This window comes from Perna viridis, chromosome 8, assembly GCF_037379345.1.
Source record: "Perna viridis isolate PV_CMFRI_1.1 ecotype Kerala chromosome 8, ASM3737934v1, whole genome shotgun sequence".
Lineage (NCBI taxonomy): Eukaryota > Metazoa > Mollusca > Bivalvia > Mytilida > Mytilidae > Perna > Perna viridis.
The window spans coordinates 32,888,396-32,906,701 of record NC_142452.1 but is presented as its reverse complement, the minus strand read 5'-3'; the positions used below and the strand labels follow the sequence as shown (position 1 = coordinate 32,906,701).

At 31.9% G+C, this 18,306-nt stretch overlaps 1 protein-coding gene across 1 annotated transcript; it reads right to left on the bottom strand.

The window, feature by feature from the left end:
- Nucleotides 1-534: 534 nt before the first annotated feature.
- Nucleotides 535-18,133, bottom strand: LOC148610287 (uncharacterized). Its single transcript, XM_088542620.1, has 5 exons — nt 17,937-18,133; nt 13,920-14,000; nt 8,803-8,959; nt 5,421-5,665; nt 535-4,773 (listed from the first exon to the last, which is right to left on the bottom strand). Exons 1-5 carry the CDS (start codon nt 17,974-17,976, stop codon nt 4,214-4,216), a joined length of 1,083 nt encoding a protein of 360 aa, XP_088398746.1. The 5' UTR covers nt 17,977-18,133; the 3' UTR covers nt 535-4,213.
- Nucleotides 18,134-18,306: the final 173 nt, after the last annotated feature.

The window sequence follows — 18,306 nt, the reverse complement described above, 5'->3', positions numbered from 1 at the left end:
ATTTGGGTTTTTTAACTAGAGTGTAGAAAGCAGCCTCATTAATAGGTAAATATTCTGCATTTCTAGAAAAAAAACATCAAGCTGATCATGTCTGACAGATGTAATGTCATGTATTGTTGGTATTTCTGCCTTGTTAACACTCTAAAATCAATGACTACAGTGGTTTAGTGGTAGCATGTTCATTAAGTATGGGAGGTTGTAGGCTCGATCACCAGCCATACCAAACTTTAAGTAGGAATCCAGATAACAATTATTCAAAATGTGATTCATGGTTGGAAAACATACATATTTTTATTTTTTGATATTTTGTTGAAACTGTTACAGGAACAGGAATTTTAACAAGTGGCTTTTTTCTTAAGAGATAAAACTTGCATAGAATATACTGTAGAATTCAAAATTAAGGGAGATAACTCTGTAAATTGCACTAAAATACAATAGAAACTGTTGGATTTTCAATGAGGATTATCTCCTAAGAACGGACAGATTAGAATTAATAATTGTATATTTCATAATATAGACCTATAAAGCAACTTCATAACAAAATTAAAAATGTGTTGCCTTTCTTTTTTGGGGTGCATCACACATCACAGAATTTGCATTTTTATGTTTCTTACAAGGACTACGACTTAAAATTTATAGAAGTCACTGCTGCTCCATAGAGCACAAGGCTCAATTTACGTTAGCCACTGTGTGAAAAGTGAGTCAGAATGTGTCTTGAATGAGGAGACATGCTGCTGCTTCTGTCACCTATAGCATAGTATTTATATGCCTCAATATGTCAGACTACTACGAAATGGGTATGGGTCCGTTGAATTAATCAAGCATTGATGATATGTCTTCCATAGAAAATAAAATTGCAATCAGAATCTATAATTAATATCATTCAGAAGACTTCGCTAAAGTTAGTTCACAATTATTGTTTTTTTTTTTAAGATCATGGGTCAAACGTTTAATTACCACAGGATGTCATGCTTTGCTTGACTGTTTACTGTGAATAACTGAAACACACAGAAATCTATTTACATGGGTATTTAATCTACAAATATCATACACAGAACTCGAATTAAAAATGCACTCAAACAAAACACATCTGGATATAATCAAAAGATTTTTCTCTGTCGTAGAACCGTCCTCTTTTTTATTTGGATATTGATATGTCGACAAATCAATATCTAAATATAAAGAGGCATATCAATATCCAAATAAAAAAGGAAGGTTGCAGGGTCAGAGGAAATTCCGACTAATCATAGGGATGTTGATCATGTTCAGCAATTTCGGTCAGATTTTGTCATCGACTTCATAGCATTATTGTTTTTTTTTGCCCGGTGAGCCCACCCCCACTTTTTTTCATAAATTCATTTAACATACATTAAAATGTTATTTTGGAAGTTTAATGAAATTCTTATAAGTCAAAACTTAGGGACAATCTAGAGAAATCCTTTTCCCGCCAAAAATTTAAATGCTTACATCTCACTGACCTCTCATATTGTTCTATTATGAACGATCTTAAAACATTTCACAACCCTCTGTAATCCTTGTTTTTCTTGAATAGACTAGCGAACATCTCTGTATGCTGTAAATTTAAAGGATTAACCACTTATCAGCTGCCTTAAAATCAAATACTTAGGAAAATCGTTTTTTACTCCTTAGTGAATAATCTGTCTAAAACAAAACAAAAAAAAAAAAACATTTAGTTTGAAACCAAACTGACTTCCGCAACTACAAAGCATCATCATTTCAAGGATGTACCATTTCACTGAATTCACTTAAGATCCATTAAATGAAATATAAACAAGCCTACATGTAAATGATGCTTTAATGCAGTGGAAATTATCGAATGGTCGAATGTGCATTCATAATTGAAGTTTATATGCGAATGTTTGTTTTTTTTAATAACTTATCTTGTTTAATATCGAATTCATTACAGATTAAAACATACCATTCTAAATGCGTTTGTTTACTGTTTACACCGCAATAATTATTCTTTGAAAGATTCCTTGATAATCTTTTTGATGAAATAAGTATTAAAGAATATTATTGAGTCATCTGTCAAAAGTAAATTTCTGATATTATGGAAACAAAAATGGCTGTTGTTCTATTTCAAAAACCGACATGGGATATCGACTATACTTATTGAAATAAGGACAATTTTGGCAAAAAAAAAATGTTTGGTTTGAAATGCAATAATGTAATGTGTATACGTCAGACAAATGCATCATCGTCTTTTATAAAATGCCAAATGGTGGGGAAATATTAACTCCTTTTACCCGGAGTTAATAACAAAACACAAATATTACATAAATGTCATGTTCGTTAAATAAATACCCATATCATATATGGTTTGCTAATGAAATAAAACACACATGTTCTACATTAATATCAAAATAGTAGACACAATTTTATTACATACAATGATAAATGTCCAACCCACTTCATGATTAAACAGTCGTTGCTTATTCCGAAAGTACAGTCCAGCCCAGATTGGACAGCTAAGTACAAAAGTAAAATATTCTGTTCTGCTTTGAGCAGATCTCTTTTCTAAGAAAAGTAATCGTACATATTAATAAGCAAATGTTGTATTAAACTGAAAATAAAGTTTACAACCAGCCCTACATTTTGGCTTCAAGACAAATAAGCAAATTTTGTATTAAAACTGAAAATAAAGTTTACAACCAGCCCTACATTTTGGTTTCAAGACAGATAAGCAAATTTTGTATTAAAACTGAAAATAAAGTTTACAACCAGCCCTACATTTTGGCTTCAAGACAAATACGCAAACTTTGTATTAAACTGAAAATAAAGTTTACAATCAGCCCTACATTTTGGCTTCAAGACAAATAAGCAAATTTTGTATTAAACTGAAAATAAAGTTTACAAACAGCCCTACATTTTGGCTTCATGACAAATAAGCAAATTTTGTATTAAACTGAAAATAAAGTTTACAAACAGCCCTACATTTTGGCTTCAAGACAAATAAGCAAATTTTGTATTAAACTGAAAATAAAGTTTACAACCAGCCCTACATTTTGGCTTCAAGACAAACAAAACGTTTAAGGACTGTCTTAAATATTTACCTCAAGTTATACGTCAAAACAACTTTGAACTTTTTATAAAGTACAAGATAAGAAAGTTCGTTTGTTTCTTTGTTTGTGCTTTTTTTTTCAGCATATTTCATAACTACAAAGATGAGCTGTAAATAGCTTTTTTACCGGAAAGGTTGATAGTAAGCCTACATTGCTCCGATCGAAGTTGGCTTCGTAAGTATAAGTTGCTCAAAAAGTAAAACAATCCTTATAATTCAATTTCTTATCTGATTTAAGTTTGAACCTTAACCAAACTATATAGTTATGGGGGAAAAAATGACGCCAGTGACCGTTCAATATTGATCAAAATGCTTGGCTGCACTTGGATACTGGACACAGTTTAACGACATCTTACAGCTAGGCAGAAAGTTTTGCTTTTTTAATGACTTGTACATATGCTGGGCAGTAACTTTTTTACATTTAAGTAACTGTCTTTGCAAGAATCATGCCAAATCTTATTTTTGAAGTTAAGTTATTTTATGAATCTATACCATGAAATGTGTCATTATTCATTCAAACATCTCTGCCGTTAGGAGATAATCAACATTGAAAATCCAATAGATTCTAATTGTATTTGAGTGTCATTCACAGAGTTATCTTCCTCAATTTTGAAATCTACAGTGCTTTCTATATAATTTTTATCTCCTACGAACACGGGTTATATGAAAAACTGAATGTTAATTTCTGTTTACTATGGCAAATCAAGCAAAATATCAAAAATACAAATATGTAGGCTTTTCACCCATGAATCACATTTTGCATGATTCTTAACTGGAGTGCTACTTAATTGTTTCAACAATAAAGAAGTCGAACTGCCTTGACAATTAATTGGGCATGTAGATTTTTTACGCTGATGGATCTGCTGGAAGATAAATATTTTGTAGATTGAAGAAAAAATGCACCGGTCCAGTTAATGGATAAATATTGACCGGACTCTTACAGTACAAAATAAGTTCATACAAAATAGTTTATTTTGCTAAAAGAGAACCAACCAATCCGAAGGTTTGTTACATATCACGTCAAATATTTACCAACTGGATAATTCTTGTTCATTCTATGCATTCTTTTCTAATTGATCAATATCTATCCACCGAAAAAAAGTTCTGAACAATAAGGCACGGAATACACCATCAGCGGCTTATTGATTCAAATCCGTTTGAACATTTTTTATATCCACATGTTGCAACATTTGTACAATCGAAGAGCACAAACAAAGAAAGGATTGCAGTTAAAAATATAACTCCAGAGTACCCAATAACTTTAGAAGAGAACCTCCCGTCAGGAGCCGAAGTACGTTTTCTAATATAACTACTCGTTTTTGTTCTATCTACTTTAAGCAATGACATTAGTTCTTCCACAGATGTCGTTGCATTTAGAAAATTAATCAAAGCGCAGGAACAAACACAAGTATTGGTATTGTTTCGACTGGTTATTTCAGCAAATGCCGTTGTGTACGCATGCGTTGTTTGAATTTCCGTGGTACTACTTTCAGTTCCATCAGTCGTCTCTAATACTACTTCCGCAGTGGTGGTCTTTGTTGTTTCAGTTGTAACCTTTGTTGTTGTTTCTTCTATTGCAACAGTTGTTTCTTCTGATGGGTTTGATGTCATCTCATATTCGGTTGTTGAAAGGTGTTCAGATGTACTATGCATAGTCGTTTCAAGCAAGGTTTCTGTTGTTGGTGTATTCTCTGTAGCAATAAAAAGCAATACATTTCGGAATGGTATTTAACATTCAATTTAATGTGCCCGAACTTCCATGCGAATAGTTCTTGTTTAGTATGATACATTTCTTTTTTCTGAATATAATTCCATGTAACGAAGAGAGTTGTATGAATTAAATTTGGTTCATTACTAATTAAAATTGTATTGTGAATATCATATAATGATCAACTTGTATTAACAAAACTTAATTGAAGATGTATACATTGACAGATGGGTATGGATACTGCATCATTATTATTATTATTATTATTATTATTATTATTGCGCGATACTTCGTGCTTGATATTTTCCATTTCACTGTCGTTATTGTATTTTATCTGAAATAGACCTACATGAAAATGCATTTTTACAGGTATAATACATAGACCCCGAAATTAAGCGATATAGGTTAGACATTCTTCACCGAGTTAAGAGTTCTTTTTTTATACCATAATCAAAGTAGATCTTGTAAATCTTGTCTAGACCGGACTTCTGAAACTGGAATATTGATTCGTTTAATCAGGTTCAAAGTGTATTTAAACTGGTACGAAGTGATTAAAAAAACTGTCTGGTTTTCTCGCGGGTAACCTCGATTTCGACAGATTTCACTGTATATCTAAGAAATAATACTCACTACTTTGGCAAAGGATATCATATTGCCTTTCACAATTGTGAGTTTTTAGATAGTATGATACCCTCTCTAGTCGGACGCAGTTCTGAAATATTGAAGTGCTCGGACAGGTTGCTGTAGATGGTGTCATACAGTTTGGTTCCCCACTGCTCCAGTTAACGTTTTCTGTTACAAGATCATTGGTGCCTTCCCATCGAAACTGCCGAATGTCTCCATCCCAGTACATCCCAATCCACACATCTCTAACCCTAAAATATGAATACAAAGAAGGCAAACACGGCTACAGTATGAATGACACAATTAATTACTCAAATGTTGCTTTTAAATAAAGGTAATCGTTTGTTTATATGGTATGTGGGGGAACAAATGTTGCATGCTGAAACCAATTGACGGACATAGCTTATTATTATAAAAAAAATTATTCTTACCAAGATTCTAACGGAAATAAAATGAATGTAATCCAAGGACAAAGACCAGACCTTGAAACACACACACACACACACACACACACACACACACACACACACACACAAGGAGACTTTGAGATTACCAAAATATTACATACAAAGCAATAAAAGTAAACGAGCAAGTCGAATCCACTAAAACCTGAGAGCACGATCCAGGTGCACCGGAATGGTAAGCGTCATCTGCTTTTCTAGAAACACCTGTCGCGGCCCAGGGTAGACGAAAGAGGAAATGAAAACTATAACACGTCAGGCAGATCGGTTCTCATGATGCTGATGGATACATCGTTACGATTCACGAGTTCATAATGTCGACCGTCTCCAAACAAGTCATATCTTTAAAAAGAATACAGTAGACGCATTTTCGCGATTTGTCACTCAATTCCTACAGAGTATTAAATACAAACAGAGGCAAATATCGAGACGCTTCTAAATTCGAAACTATTTTTTATACGTGCGATTTCTCTGATTAGAAGGAAAGGATTGTAATAGTGAAGGAGCCAGAACGGTTGTACTTTCTAATTTCTTAAAAGCACAAACATCCGACTAAAACACGAAGAAAATTAAATAAAAATCCCCACCATAAGTAACGATTATGCCGTCTGAATTGTAATCAACCACGTGTAATACCAGTCAAAATTATTTAAGGAGGTGGACCTAGGGTAAGGGACACAACTCTTAAAAATCATTGGAACGTTAGTATTCAGCGTTTTACAACAATCTTATGACAGCATCTTATTAACTTGGATTCATTTTATTCTGCTTCAAACGAAAGCTTTGGAGGCTTTGGTGAAATTGAATATAATACAGACATATCACTGATTCCATGAGTTATGTCCCTTACCCTTGGTTTATCTCCTTAAGGTAGTTCATACCTAATATTTCAAGTAGATTCATTTTCCTAGTGTTTTTCAAAGATGACCCTGAATGAATATACTTTACAATTTTTTTGTGGAAAACATAAGTCATGGAACTTGATTGTGAGATAATTGAGCCTTATTAAAGTCAATATTTTACTACGTTATATATTGATTCTGTAGAGAATTTTCAATATTTCGCAAACTTTCAAAAACTGGTAGATACAATTTCTTATAATTTCATATAAAGAACACTTAACTAACAGTCTTAAATATTTTAAAAAGGGAATCCATACAAACAACGTTTCATAGCTGGATCTGCAAAATGTACCACCAAACCTCTTTCAAAACTTTTAACTTTTATACTCACAACTGTCAAAGAGGGTCTGCAGTCTTACAACAACACTTGTTACTCCCGTAGTGGTATTAATTCAATGTGGATCCTGAAAAATTCGAAAATCCGAAAGATCTTTTGGAGACAATCAGTTCAAGACTATTATCTGAATATAATAGCATTAAAACCTATGATTTTTCAACACTGTATACTTCTATTCCACATACTCAGTTAAAATCCCGACTTAAAAACATTATACATCGTTGTTTTTCAAAAAAAAAAAGATGGTCCACCTAGAAACAAATATATAGTTCTTGGTAGAGATTCCTCATACTTTGTAAGAAATAATTCCAAATCATCTTCAAAATATACAGAGGAAGATGTTTACAAAATGCTGGAATTTTTAATCGACAACATATTTGTCCAGTGTGGTGGACGTGTTTTTCAACAAACGGTCGGCATCCCAATGGGAAGAAATTGTGCTACTTTACTTGCTGACCTATTCCTTCACTCTTATGAGGCTGAGTTTATAGCTGATCTGATCAGAAAGACAGAATATCGTTTGTCTAGATCCTTCAATCTCAGTTTCCGCTATATAGAAGACGTATTATCTTTAAACAATCCTAATTTCGGGGATTTGATACATCGCATCTACCCAAAAGAACTTGACATACACTTAGAAATCGATGGTAAAGGAAAACTATTGACCAAACTTTACGACAAACGTGATGATTTTTCATTCAGAATTTCCTTTCATCTGTGGCAACATCCCTTCGGCACCTGCGTATGGAGTATTCATATCACAACTCATACGTTATGCCAAAGCTTTACGAAACTACGCAGACTTTTTGTATCGCGCTAGAATAGGCTTCTGGAACAGGGTTATGTTGCTACAAGATTGAAGTCATCACTACAGAAGTTTCATGGTCGTCATCATGAAGTCGTGGATCGTTATGGTGTATCCATCAGCACCATGAAAACTGATTTATTCAACAAGTCAGTTTTCCTTTCCTCGTTTGTCTACCCCGGACTTGACATTTTATGAGCAACTCGGCGGGTGTTTCTAGAAAAGTAGAGGACGCTTACCCTACCGGTGCATCTGGTCCATGCTCCCAGTTTTTAGTGGAGTCGGAGTTGCTCATTTGCTTTTGTTACTTTGTATGTATGATTTTAGTTACTTTATGTCCTTTGTTGTGTATGTCTGTTTTCCATGTCTGGTCTTTGTCCCTGGATTACGTTCTTTTGATTACCGCTATAACCTTGGTTCCCTTGATTACGCTTTGGGTGTCACCAAAATCTTTTTCTTGCAATGTTAAAAAATAGAATAAAATTACCATTACATTTTAATAGAACATTTAAGTATGACGTTCATGTCTTCCTATTAATCCAACTTAACTAATATTGATCTTCCTAAGGTATTCCTTGTGACTTTCAAGTAGATCAATGACATTGCAGGCTTTTTTCCAATAGAATAATTCGGATGTTTGAGATATACAAAAAACATTGTCTTGTCGTTACAGTGGCGGATCCATGGGAAAGCAGGGGTTGACACCCCTCTTTTTTATTTCAAAATTTGTCATTGGCATGTGTGAAATCAGCAAACATTGGCAAATAATGTCTTAGCACCCCACTTATTTCTGAAGAACCTCGGCTGGCACCCGTTCTTTTCAAAGCGTCTGGATCCGCCCATGTGTTAAATCGCCTCTTTTCATATACATACATACACTTACAGATTTTGAGAGTTAAGATAACTTTCAATGTTTGTTATCTGCTCAGCAGTCTTGAGAACAGCGAGTTGATATCCAAGGCTATCACACTCACGTTTTGCTACTTCGTACAATACCCCGTTTGGAAACGTCATGAATTTGTAGACATTACATTGTACTTCTGAAATACATACACTTATTCATACATAACGCAGATAAAATTTGTTTTCATATGTTGATTGCTGAAATGATTGATTGTATTAAGTCACAAAATTTTCTTGCTTTTCAAAAAGAGAAAGTTTGAATAAGACCGAAATACTAATTTAGACTGTTAAGTGTAAGTGTTTGTAAAAATCAGAATCATGCATGTCAAAACCACACCGATCTGACAATAAAATATCACTCAAGGATGCTTTCTCAATTTGGAAAGACTATTATTTGACCTCTGCATCATTGGATTTGCTTAGAAATTTTTCAATAGAATCTTATAAGAATGAGGTTTTTGACAGAGTTATCTTCCATTGAAATATTCATTTTCAGTGCATTTCAATGAAATTGTAACTCAATGGTCCAGCATGGTATGGAAAATCTTGTCTGTTTACCTTGATTCAGATGATGAAAATAGTCAAATTAAATAATCAAAATGGTGGATTTTTTATACCATGTTTCAGTCGACTGGCACTTAACTACGTAACCGACTCATCCATTGCAAAAATGCACTTGTGAATTACTGCAATGAAGTATGTGCATATATTATACAATGTATAGCTTCATATATAATTCTACGTTTTTCATTGGTTTACAATGATAAATAATTCTAGTATATCACCCTTGCTCGGCAATTTCAGGAGGGTGGTATCCTTAAGTATACCAAATGATTGGTCTTATTTTTATCAGGTTGTCAGTATGATATATCACATACTGCCTGCAGTTGAAGATCATCCTCAAGGGCAGGCAGTTTGTGTATAATATATATGCACTTTTTATATAGCCATTTTTCATTATTGTTAGAATTCAAGCACTTGATCTAACTTTATAAATTCTATTTTAAATTAAGTTTTTAAATTTATTATATAGATAGCAGTAATTTATCGAATGTTCTCGCTGTGTAATAAAAATGTCGACAATTCACAATGTGATGTTTCACTCTTGGACTATCTCCCACCAAAACATCACCTCACAAATATCAATCCGCTGATCACAAAATATACAATTAATGTTTAAAGTAGTATTAAGTTATGGAGAAAAAATCTATATGATAAATAGGATAATCAACTGGTCATCGTGAATACATTACGTGTACCAAGACAGTTTGAATATTTAAATCTACCGCTTTTATTCAGAAGCTACACATTTTTTTTCATAAAGAGGATTTTACTGTAAATATGTCATTCTTCGTCAAACGCTTACATAGTGTGTGTGTGTGTGTGTGTGTGTGTGTGTGAAATATTACATAAACAGTGTATTGACAACAAAATTACAAATGTTTAAAATTCTTTTACGTCATTTATCATGAAACTTTTAAAATAGTTTGCTGCTTAATTATTATTATTAATACACGGTTTTACGTGGTGAATTATGATTACAATGAACGATAATACTGACAAATTAAAACTATTGGTTTGCAAAGACAATTATTGAGATTATATCTCTTGTAAAATTGAATTCTATTCTATATTTAAAACAAGTTGCCCATTAGCAAAACTATGATGTAACATGTTATGGTATTATTCTAGAGGAAAGCAAACAATTCAATGTACTGAAATCGTAGCTTTGATGTTTAAAAATATATTTTCAGATACAAAAATATAAAAAAATACTTATTATGTAATAGTATTAATTAACAAAAGTACAAATATTTTATCATGTATAATTCAGCTACTAAAACTGTCCAATATGCTTTCAAATAAGCCATATTCTAAACTGTACGTGAATTATTTAACATTTTCGTATGGTTCTGTCTAAAAACCAGGCAGGGTATTATTCATCATATCTCAAGATAATTAATAACACTGTCCATTTATTACGTCCGAAGACAATTCTTCATTTGTTCATTTCCTTGGACCTGCTATATATCGTAAAATATTTTCGAATCGATGTAGTGTAAAACTTCTGGCAGAAAATTTTCATGTTGTTGGTTTCTGTAGTAGAGCGTAACCAAACTTTAAATGTTGACATCTCAAGTGGCCAACTTTCTTTACACTTTTGTTTTTGAATACAGTTTCTCTGAGGCTTATGGAAGAATTTTCAATAAAATATTTTGGATTAAGAAATGCATGAATCAATAAACATAAGCTTCTGCCTGGTTTTAAGGCAGAGCTGTACGTAAGTAATTGAGTTTTAGATTAGTTGATAATGTTTCATGTACACAATAAATAATATATCATACTTACAACAGCAACGAAACAATAAAATTACATAATTATTCAAAAATGAAACGAATCGATTTTTTTTTAAAAGAGTTGAGTCACTTATACTTACAGATGTATCATAACTTTTTGAAGGCGTTAAATTGGACCCGATGCTACGATGGTGTAATATCTACATGTATTTTACAATATTTATTATGGACTTGACATGATTACGGATTGGATTAGTGTTCGGTAATTTTGTTGTTACCCTCATTTCACTGTTTTCGTTCAAAATCAAATCTGCTGATAAGGAAACGAAAATAGTTAAAACTATTGTTAGACAAATGTTGAATACGGCTTCCATTAACTTAAAGGCATCTGTTTCATTTCATTCTTATAATATTAAATTTTCTAGTATTTCCGGTCGTGGAAATTATTAAGAAAAAAATCGAACAGATTTTTCGGTAACCGTTATGCCGATTTGAAAAAAAAAATAATAAAAAATAAGTAATTTCATAAAGAATTGTTTCCGTTATGCATTGTGGGTTATTTTCTGTGTTATATTAGAAACAGAATGTCCAAACTTCACAGATGATAGCGTATATATTAAGGAAGATATCTAATTAAAATGATTATAGTACTTATAATTCGGTATTATCTTTATGCTATATTCAATACATATTTTTCAGCTTGTGTCGTTATCTCCGATCTGTTATCTGATGTCAAATTTCGACCGAAGAAACAAAAGATCGGTTTAAAAATATCGGCAAAAAATCCAAAGTGTAAGAAATAGAAGGACAAAATCCAAATAAAGGACCGAAACTTAAAACTAGGAAACAGAGACGATGTTCGCGCATAATGTATACAAAAATATATATAATTACATATGCAAAATGACGATAAATCTAGACACATCACAAAAACCTAAAGCATTTGGAATATAAACTCCAACCTTAAACGAGTCATTACATACTAGGTACCAGTATCGCATGGCATACCCCTGGGCAGGTGTAGGTCAAAACATGGATGCTATAAAAATATAATGCATTTTCTTTTTGCCTCTTTACATACTAATGTTTTGTCAAAAGATGTGAACAATGACTTATAAAATAGAGCAAACATCACACTATAAGATGACTAACTTTTTTAAAAGAAAATCTCACATAATACCATAGAAATGTTGCACTGAAAAGGTTGGTTTGATGAGTGCAAAGCGAAAGTGAAAGTAGAGAAAATGACTATTTATAGTTCAAGACTACTTTTCTGTCCGATCTTCGTGGACTCACCCTATTTTCTTTGCGGGAAATTATTTTATCTCATGTCCTTAGAAATGCTACATAAGTGAAAGTTTTATTGAATCAATTTACATATTTAAAAAAAAACAATTTAAAAATATGCACTTCACTATAGAAATCTATGGAAAAATTAATACGATACTGAGACCACTACGGAACAGAGTTACTTATTTAGTATGGTTGTTTTAGTCCATTCATGACTAGTTTCTCGTGTCCTCAAATGCTTTTAAATTTCAAGGATACATGTTATGAATTGTCCAAAAACAGCAACTTTATTATATTTTGTCAACTTTCGTTAAACTGTGAAGTATAGTTACGTACACAACTGGAATATGAAAAGCTATAATATCGAAAACAATACATTAAAGGTTGAACATATCTAATGAATTTCCTATTTTTTTTTCTCATAGATGACCTTTAACGAATATACAGTAGAATTTTATGATAAGAAAACATATGTCTCCGAACTTACTTTCTGGATAATTGAGCCTAAATATAGTTTTGTACAACATTTTATATAGGTTCTGTAGGGGATTTTCGAAGCTTCGCATACTATTAAAATGTAGATAAAATTACTTGAAATTTGTATAATGAACACTTTCAGACACTATTACATGTTTGAACAAAGAAATAAGTGTTCAACGAACTTTTCCTCTCGTAATATTGAAAAAAACTAAAATTCCCATTACATTTCTAAAGATAATTTTTTCGTCAATTTTCCCCATTGAATTAGAGTTTTTGAAATTACAAATGTAATGTTTGTAATTTTACCATATTTAGGTTTATGCTGAAAAAAAATTGGAATAATTTAAAGACAATTCTTTTGGATTTTTTCAAACATTATTTGCTAATCGAAAATACATACTTCTGTATGATTTTGCAAAATGACAGAAAAGAATGCTCAGTGTTATAGGTTTTATCTGCATTAAGTGTCAGGCGCTGTTAGAATCAGGCAGTGGGTGGAACATGGTATGAAGAAACTCATCTTTTTGATAGTGTAATTTGACTATTTGCACCACCAGAATGAAGGAAAAGACAGGATTGTCCATATTATGTTGGTGGATCGAGTAATAATGTCATTGAAATGCATTGAAAATGAACATTTTAAGGACAGATAACTCTGTCAAAAATATTATTTTTCTAAGATTCTATTGAAAAAATTCTTAGCAAATCCAATGATGCAGAGATCAAATAATTGATATTACATTGTCAGATCGGTGGGGTTTTGACATGCATGTTTCTGATTTTTCCCATTTTACCTGATTCTTACAAACACTTACACTTAACAAACAAAATACAGAAGTTTTCAGCATGTTACAGCGAAACCTGTCAAACCAAATCCTTGCAATTTCTTCGTTTTATACACGTGGTTTAATATATATAAAAAGTTATATATGGGGACGTTAAGAAAACGTTTGGTTTAAATAGATCTTTGGATTATTTCGAGTTCGGTTAAGACAGGCTGCAAGTATTAACAGGGAAAAAAAACTCTTACCTGTTACCATAACAAAAAGTAGTCCAGCATAAGGTAAAACCAAGTGCATCATATACTGCCTAAACTGAAGGAAGTGTCCATCTAGCATATGAAATAGTAATAGTATGTCAAAGGTGCTGGATAGCATTCGTGAAATTTGAGTAAATATATTTGTAAGAAACTTGTTATTTCATTCGATTCATAAATATTTCTGAAACATGTACCTCTAGGAGATTATGTAATTCGAAATCGAAAGCAAATAAAATAATAATAGTATGTCAACTTAAAGGTGCTGGATTGCATTCGTGATGGAACCATGATTTGTATTATAATTTTGAAAAGAAGATCAAATTTGAGTAATTTCAATCAGTATTTCTAAGAGAATATGTAATTCGAAATCCACTTGTGAATCACAATTATTCTAATTATTCTATTTTTATTATTAAGTATAATAGCATATATTCATAATTGTCCTTAAGAATCACGACATATTTGAAGAGATCGATAGCAATGAAAACTGATGACCGAACTTTAAGAAAAACACGATGACCTTAAGCTTTCGTTCTGTATCGTCGACTTTCCTTTCATATGTGGAAACATCCCTGCAGCATCTACGTATTGAGATTTCATATTACAACTCATATTATACTGAAGACTTTTTGTACTGCTCTGCTATTTATCCTTTTCTACAATTAGTCAAATACTACAAAACTTTTATAGTCGTCTTTAGGGACTCATGGATCGTCATGCTGTGTCCATGTACAGCATGAGAAGCGATTTGTTCACTGCGCCACACTGTTTTTCTTTTTTTTCGTTTATCCGGACGTCTGATTTTATGAAAAATTGGCGGCTGTTCTAGAAAAGCAAAGGACGCTTACCCTACGGTTCACTTGGTCATTCTTCCTGTTTTAAATTAAGGACATGTTGCTCATTATCTTTGTTTTCTATGTATGTCGCGTTGTTTTGATCATTTTATGTCATTTATATTGTATGTCTATTTTTCTCGTATAGTCGTTGTCCCTGGATTAAGTTTCTTCTTTTTGATAACCGTTCGAATCCTGGTTTTCTTGATTTCCCTTCCGACGGACGCAATAAGCAGGTCGTTTTAAATTTTTTCGTTTTCCACGTTTTCTGGAATTTTTTATTCACTATTTTGATTGTTGTCTGGTGTGCAATTTGCTTTATCTTCTCGTTTTACCCAAACTACTTGTTAAATACTATAATTACTATTAAAATCTCGACCCGACCCGAGTTTCTAGGTCTTGCATCTGTTTTTTGTTTGTTTGTTTGTTTGTTTTTTTTTTTTTTTGATAATGTAGCATAAAAGAACAAAGAAAATTGTTCTTTGTGCTGATGTGATCGTTGATTTGCCGGTTATGACAATAGCATACAAATACTTTTTAAACACCACTGGTATATTCACGCTGCAATTAAAGAGGGGGTTTAGCAAGCTGTAAAATCTATATTTAATTCACCATTTCGTTTGAAATGCATGTACCAGGTTAGAATCATCGCGGTAGCATCTTCCTTGGTGGTGTAATATCTATTTTGCCAAATTTATTTTGTAGTTGACTTGATTATGAATCGGATTAGTTATCGATAGTTTTGTTGTTACACTTATTTGACAATAAGAGAATGTATTAATTGCTAATGGCTCTATTTCATGTCAAGTAATTAGTGTATAATTAGGCGAAAGTTTAGCGGTGATACATGTAGTAGAAAATTGTATTGAGACGTCGTTTCTTAGGATAATTCAACCCTAACGATTATTTATGAAACATCACTCTAATGAAACAATGTAAATCTATTATTTACCATGGTTTAAATTGCTTTTATTCTAGATTGTTGCATTTCTTAAATGTAATGAAAAGGAAGCTATGGAAAATAATATCGAATTATATTACGAACTACAAGCAGACAATTTAATTATCTTTGTATCTATTTTCTCATTCACTAGCAATTTAAAAACTCATAAATACAAAAACATCTTATTCATTGTAATGACGTCAAATACGCTATTTCTATAAAAGGCCGCGTCCTGGATTACATCGCTTTACGTATTTTCTAAGTGTCTGACGTTACAATCATCAGCGTATAGAACACGACATTATTTAAACATGATCCAACATTTTAAAACATACATCTTCTATAAATGCCACGATAACTTGAAATGATATTGAATTAAAGCTGATTGTAATCTTTATGATATGGTTATCCTTTTCTCTTTTTTGGCTAAAAAAACAAGCATGCATATAGGGTCTGTATGCAATTTCCAGAATTTCAAAACGACGATGATTCAAAATGGCCACCAAAACAAATCCAGGAAAATGAAAACAAATTCTATATAATAAGTGGTACTTTTCAACTGAATGAATATTACTCAAATAGCCTTTTTTACCTGCTGACATCACAGGCGCAAATTATATCTTTTTTTTTTTTAAAAAGCCGCCATCTTTTTTAAATGGTCGAGCAAAATACCAACATTGTTCGATTTCATAAAATTTTTTTTTTAAAATTCAGTAGCGGTTTCAGATTTTGTCAAGAAGCCGCCATTTTTATTTTGGCAAAATGTCAACTTTGATGGATTTCAATGAAAAGTGATTTCTAGCGTAAATAATACATTTCAAATTCAATGGCGGCTTCAGAATTTTGACGACTTTTTTGTTTTGCTTGTAAACACAGTTTCAATTTTTAATATAATTACTATTACAATTTAAAAAAAAATTGTTCTAAAGTACATGAGTCATTTGTTTAATATTTTGACTTGAAATCTCTAACAATGCAACAAGATGTAACAAGAGGCTTATTTTAGTGCCTACATTAAAGAAGATATTACGGTTATTGTCAAAGGGTATGAATTTCGAAAAGTGAGGGGAAATAATTCAATATTTGTGTGTCAACTACCTCTAATTAATTTTGAATGGTATAGAAAATTGTCTTCGTTTTTTTTGCAAGTTGAAACGGACGAATAAAACGTACAAACCATCACAAATGCAAAATAAAAAACAACAACAATAACAAAAACTATAAAACAAAAACGAAACAAAAACTGAAAACACAAACAAAAACAATCCCACAATATAAACCAAGACAAAACAAAGCCAAAAATTACGAAAACCTTAAAGGAAACAAACAAAAACAAACAAAAACAAGAAAACCAGTGACAAAAATATAATGTAAAGTTTTATAATTGCGTTTATTCAGAAGGCATACTAGTTGGAAAATTGTTTTAACAAAAAATCTCTTATTTTAATTTTATTATTTATCAGTTCTGTTTATGAAAGAGAACTAGGATTGGAACGGTTATTAAAAGAATAAAATCCATGGATAACGACAAGACAATGAAAGAGTAATCAAGGTAACCAAGGTTATAGCGGTAATCAAAAGAATGTAATCCAGGAACAAAAACCAGACATGGAAAACAGACATACACAACAAAGAACATAAAGTAACTAAAATCATACATACAAAGTGACAAAATCAAATAAGCAACTAGGACGCCACTAAAAACTGGGAGCATGGACCAGGTGCACCGGTAGGGTAGACACACGCAGCAATGAACATGAAATAACAAAAATAACAAGCACACAGAAACAAAAATCAGCAACCCGCACTCGACTAAAAACTAGGAAAATGAACTAGGTGCACCAAAAAAGTAAGCGTTCTATGCTTATCTAGACACTCGTATCGAGTTGCGTATAAAATGTCCAGCGAGCTCTTACAAAACAACGTTAGAAGATTTTTTTCTAAACGCATTAAATAACTCTGTTGTTAAAACTATGGCGTACTTTTTCTTAAGAAAGCCTAATGGATGGTAGCAGGTTTTTCCAAGTATATAATTTCTCAAATTTAGTGAATGTTATGGTTTAGTTGCATCATGTATTACAGCTTATTAAACCTGTATTTAACTACTTTAGTTTTATACTTCTTGCTGAATAATGAAGCGTATAAATATGAAAGATTTTCATGAAAATGCAATTGGCTAGTTTTTATTTATTTTTATTTTCTAGTGGAGTAAATAAAGAAAACCATGCTTACCTAAATGCAGAGACCTCACTAAACGAATCAGTCCAACCATTTATCTGTTAAATCACTCTGCAGCACTATCGCATCAGTTGGTACATATATACGTCAAAATTTTTATAATTGTCTTCCTCAAAATAGACAATTACAAATGATAATTGATTTAAATGGGAAATATGTACATGAACATTGACCTTTTCCTGTTAGCCAGAAATGTAAATATGGCTAAATAAAGTTAACACATAATAACAAAAGTCTTTTAAAAGTGGCATGCCATTTTTCTATGGCATCATTTCAATTCAAAGTCATTAGAGGGAAGAATTAAACAAAATACAAATCATGATAATGAATTAGAAAACCAATTAAATTTACTATTTCCCTTAAA